Source organism: Megalobrama amblycephala, linkage group LG1 (genome assembly GCF_018812025.1).
Source record: "Megalobrama amblycephala isolate DHTTF-2021 linkage group LG1, ASM1881202v1, whole genome shotgun sequence".
Taxonomy (NCBI): Eukaryota; Metazoa; Chordata; class Actinopteri; order Cypriniformes; family Xenocyprididae; genus Megalobrama; species Megalobrama amblycephala.
In genome coordinates, this window is record NC_063044.1 from 67,415,778 (window position 1) to 67,420,470 (window position 4,693).

A 4,693-nucleotide genomic window follows, 5' to 3' on the forward strand; every position below is an offset into this window, starting at 1 on the left:
CTATAAATTGACCTTTGGCCTATTTATAGGCTTATTCTAAAGCCACAATTAGACGGTGTTAAGTAAAGCAATAAGTGTTTGTGCATGTGAGGAGTTAGTGTGAGGCACTGATGAATTAGTGTGGCATTTTGATTGGTTGTGTTTGAAAAAGGAAATCAATATACTTCCTGTTAGATTTTTGTGTGTTACATAGAGAATTGTGTGTTGTGTTTTGCAAAAAGTGTTTTATGAAATTGAAAAATGAGTCAAAGGCCAAGAAATATTGTGTGGTTTTGCAGATTTGGTGTGTGGTTCTGCTGAGTGTCGGGTTTCAAAAATCGTGTGACATGAAAAGATTTTGTGTGTAAGCAGTTGGAAAAAACTGTAAAAGGTAATTCAGTTAGGACCACTTAAGTCAAAAATTACAAGAGATAAACTTTAGTCAAATTTTTATTGTCATATTTTGCAAAAGTTACATTTGGCGGTACGGCTCTGTTCTAAATTCCCCGTCCTTTTCATGAGCTCCATGAAAGCTAAGACCGGGAACAGCAGCAGCTTCTGGGGACAACCTCCCATTTTTTTTAACTGGGAGAGCAGCAGAAGATCCCCCTATTGAGAGCAGAGCATGCATCAATGACAACAGAATTACACTGATTAGTTAGACACAAGTTTCAGGAGGAGCTGGGGAGGAGGTGGGTTTCAAGCAGTGTGCAGTGGAAGCAGCCGAGCAGGCAGAGAGACGGAAGCTGTGTTTAAGTAATGTGCCTTATTTTAGAGTTGCCAATGGAGTCCATAGAAATCGGATCAGCTGATATGGGTGGGGTTGGAATTTGCGAATCAGCTGATAGCAGAGCTTGACTACGAGGCCTGCCTGAACTGACGCAGAATGCTTGATTTGTGACTTTTTATCAAAAACATTTTTTATTTTGCATTTGTGAGTTTACATCTCACAATTCTGACTTTTTTTCTCAGAATTGTGATTATAAACTAGGAATTGAGAGAAAAAAGTCACAATTCCCTTTTTTTATTTTCTATTCATGGCAGAAATAAGCTTTCACAGGTTCTACATGTGTGAAGGGGAAAACCATAGAGATGCACAATCCAGCACACATTCTTCCTCCTCTCCTCTACCTCTTCTTCTCCCTTGTCCTGATCCAACTCCTCCTATTCTCCTTCATCTATTCCTCTCCTTCACCCAGATATTATTTTCTCTCTGTTCCTCTGTGTTGTTCTTCATCCACATTGAACAAGTCGGATTCAAAGGAGTCCTATTTTACTGTGTCCATGTAATGAAAATAAATTAAACACCTGACTGTGCCTCCAGCTGATGAATCTGCTATTTCTAAATATTTAAGTGATCTGCTAATTTAAAATGCTCATCAATTGTTTCAGTATTTGTTTTATATTTTTTCAGTACTTTTTCAGTACCGCTGTTGTTACAGAAGTAGAGGTTTTATCCTATATTTAAAGATTGGAACATTAGGTCTTCATTTCTGACTTTAAGCATTTGCAAATAAGATGAGAAAGATCCATGATTTTGGTATGGAGTTAGCTTATTTGAAAAGAAAATGTAAGCATTTTAGAAACATGTTAAATGACTGTATTATGGTGAAAACGACTGTGACGAGCAGGGCGGGCGAGAGCCGTAAGGAAAGGCACGAGGCCGGTGACGCGAGTGATAATGAGCATCACCTGCGAGGCGCGCCGGCCTCGAGTCTCTCACGGAGGAGCTCCAGAGGCATAAAAGGAGGAGCGACATCAGTGAAGGACGAGAGAGGACCAGGCCTGGACTTTACGTTATGTTTTATTATGTTTGTGTGGCCGGCAGACGTCCGCGAGGGTCTGCCGGCATTACTTTCGTTTTGTTCTTTGTTTATTTTGAATTAAACTTTTGTTGAACGTTCGCCGGTTCCCGCCTCCTTCTTCCCACATCTACTGACCTCGTTACAACGACATGAATTGTGTTAATGGTATGGTCACAACAGACGGATGTTCTACTAAATGTGTTTAGAGTTTTGAAAATGTGACTACAGATTGGACAAAAGTATGTTAGCAACTGAAACAAAACTGTAACTTTGCTCTTGTAACTCAGCAGTATTTTATTGTAATACTGTAGGCATCGCTCTTTCCTCTGGGTGCTGCAAGTCCTTCCTCCCTGCAAAATAAAAGCATTGACTGACCTCTTGTATGTGTTTTTACCATGATTGTTCCAGATCAGATGAGAGTGAATCATCAGATTGTGTGAAGCTCAAACTCACCAGCTCTTCTTGCCCAGATGATCTGAAGAAGAATCACAGTAGCAGCAGCAAACACTGCCATCTCAACAATGGTCACAATCACTGCAGGAAACACGTTTGGAAGAAGAAGAAGAAGAAGAAGAAGAGAAACTGGACATGACTGAAGTCAAGGGTATTAAACTATGAATAATTATTCACAAGCATTTATTGACTGACGTGTCGTACCTCTGAATAATGTTCTAGCAGTCACACAGATGACAGTTTCTGATGCTGTATCAGCTGTGGATCACATCTGTTAGTTCAATTCAAACATAATGCAGCAAATAACACTTGAGCCTATATTTTTGGACTTTGACAATTTGTTCATTCATCATTATTTACAGTGCAGGTTTGAAAACATCTGTAAACATTTAATCACATGAAGCTCTTTCTTCTTTGAGTTCAGTCAATCACAGTGAACTGCAGACATTATTATCATTATAGAACTTTCATTAGAATGTAGACTGTACTGGACATTCATTTTAATATTTCTTGAACAAAATGAAAAAAAAATTCTTTAGCACTTTGACAAATTTAATTATAGTCAGTTTGCACAAAGTTCCTGATCCCCTGTACTCCATCTCATAATGTCTTCACAGAGGAATCAATTATGTCTAGGGACTGATTTCAGAAGAAAAGTCACTGCAAAGCACTGATGTGAGAAAGACAGTGATGATGTACCTTTAGATACAAGATAACTTTAGCATTATCTATTATTATAAATAGCATGTCTAACGGAGAGTCTTCCAGAACTGATTCATGAGATTATTTTCTCACCTGAATTCTTGACAGTGTATCTGACTGAGGTCTGGAGTTGATTTCTGTGAGTAAGCTGACATCTCCATTCTCTGTTGTCATCTTCATTCAGGAGTGTTGTAGTCAGATTGATGATACAGTGATCTGATGATATCTGGTATCTGGAGTCTGTCTTCAGATCAACACCAGCCTGATTCACCCACAACAACTTAAGTCCCTCATGATGAACCAAATCATCACAGGAGAATCTAGCATATAACTGGCAGGAGAAAGTCACAGAGCAACCTGGACTGATCTCAGTCTGTGAGGATGATGATGAGGATGATGATGAGGATGATGGAGAGACTGAAACTGAACACAAGACACAAATCACAGACTCTTCAATAATCTTGAGAGTTTAAATGAAGAATTTGCCCTTTTTACACTGACCACATAATCATAAACTTACCATGAAGAACATGCAGAAAAACAAGTGCATCAGTTCCTTGTTGTTTGTCATTCACAAATTGTTGGCAGGTGTAAGATCCATAATCATCTTTTGTGACGTTCTTGATGTTCAGAGAGCAGTCAGACCCCAGGCTCAGTCTCTCATGGCTCTCTGTGTCTTTCTTCTTTATCCCTAAATTAATCAGTTCAACTGCTGCTGAATGTCTGATACTGTTATAGATCCATGTAGTTGAGTTGCAGTCAGAAAGAGCATTGTTACAGGGCAGACGGACATTTTCACCAGAACTGATGAACTCATGTGTCTCATTCACTCCACCAGTACCTGAAACAAAGTACATCTGAGTGACCATTATATATTAATAAATGAAAACATAAATCATACCAGCAGAAAAATCAGACAATTCAAATCCTACAGTCCTTTTTTCTCACTTAATGCAAACAACACTCTCTCAGCTGTTGAAATCTCTTAATATGAAGATAATCATTGAATTTGAGTGACTCTGTGTCCAGTATCAGGAATAATACAGTATGATCTGTATGTATCAATACACAACTCTGAGATCACAACGTGAATGTGTGCAAGAATAAACTGAGCATGTTCAAATCAACTTTTTCCAGGCTAATTCCACTAAATGTCTTTAGAGAAAATCCAGATTTCTTTACCTGTGAGAAGTGAAGAGAAAATTATCAATCCCAGCAGACACAGATCACACTTATCAGACATGTTCTGTTTCTGACAGTCTCTCTTTTCTCTTTTCTTTATATATAGTTACAGCACTTCACTCAAAACTTCCCTCTAGAGAGCCGAGCGCTGACCCTAACCTAACCCCACCATGTTTCCTAAGAACTATCCCTAAATATAACCACTAACCACTAACCAAAGGGGAACAGACTTTGACAGGACAGCGGTTGTTCTTCAGTGCAAGAAGTGCATATTGTAAACCACACTGTCAACCCACATCTGCTTTGAACAGTTTATAGGCTATACTTCTGCACACAAGAGCATTATTGTTAGTTTTAGTTATTTCTTTTAGCATGCCATCAAATTCTACAAATAAAATCATTAAATTATTAGTGATAAAATTGGTTTGTTACTGAAGAGGTTTCCACTATCATGATTCATGAATTGTAAAACAGTTTTAAAAGTATTTTAAAGTAATTATTAGCATCAGCTTCAGTTTGGTCAAACAGAAAGTATATACACACTATTCACACTACATGAACGTCTCTAAAGC

At 38.3% G+C, this 4,693-nt stretch overlaps 1 protein-coding gene across 2 annotated transcripts; it reads right to left on the reverse strand.

Annotated features, from left to right (window-relative positions):
* Positions 1 to 2,053: 2,053 nt before the first annotated feature.
* LOC125280785 lies at positions 2,054 to 4,357 on the reverse strand. 2 transcript variants are annotated; one of them, XM_048211523.1, is made up of 6 exons: positions 4,122 to 4,357; positions 3,460 to 3,780; positions 3,033 to 3,362; positions 2,442 to 2,495; positions 2,238 to 2,318; positions 2,054 to 2,134 (listed from the first exon to the last, which is right to left on the reverse strand). In XM_048211523.1, exons 1-6 carry the CDS (start codon positions 4,180 to 4,182, stop codon positions 2,079 to 2,081), a joined length of 903 nt encoding a protein of 300 aa, XP_048067480.1. In that variant the 5' UTR covers positions 4,183 to 4,357; the 3' UTR covers positions 2,054 to 2,078. The 2 variants fall into 2 exon arrangements, with proteins under 2 accessions (XP_048067480.1, XP_048067487.1); XM_048211530.1 differs by lacking the exons at positions 2,054 to 2,134; positions 2,238 to 2,318 and having other exon boundaries at positions 2,468 to 2,508.
* Positions 4,358 to 4,693: the final 336 nt, after the last annotated feature.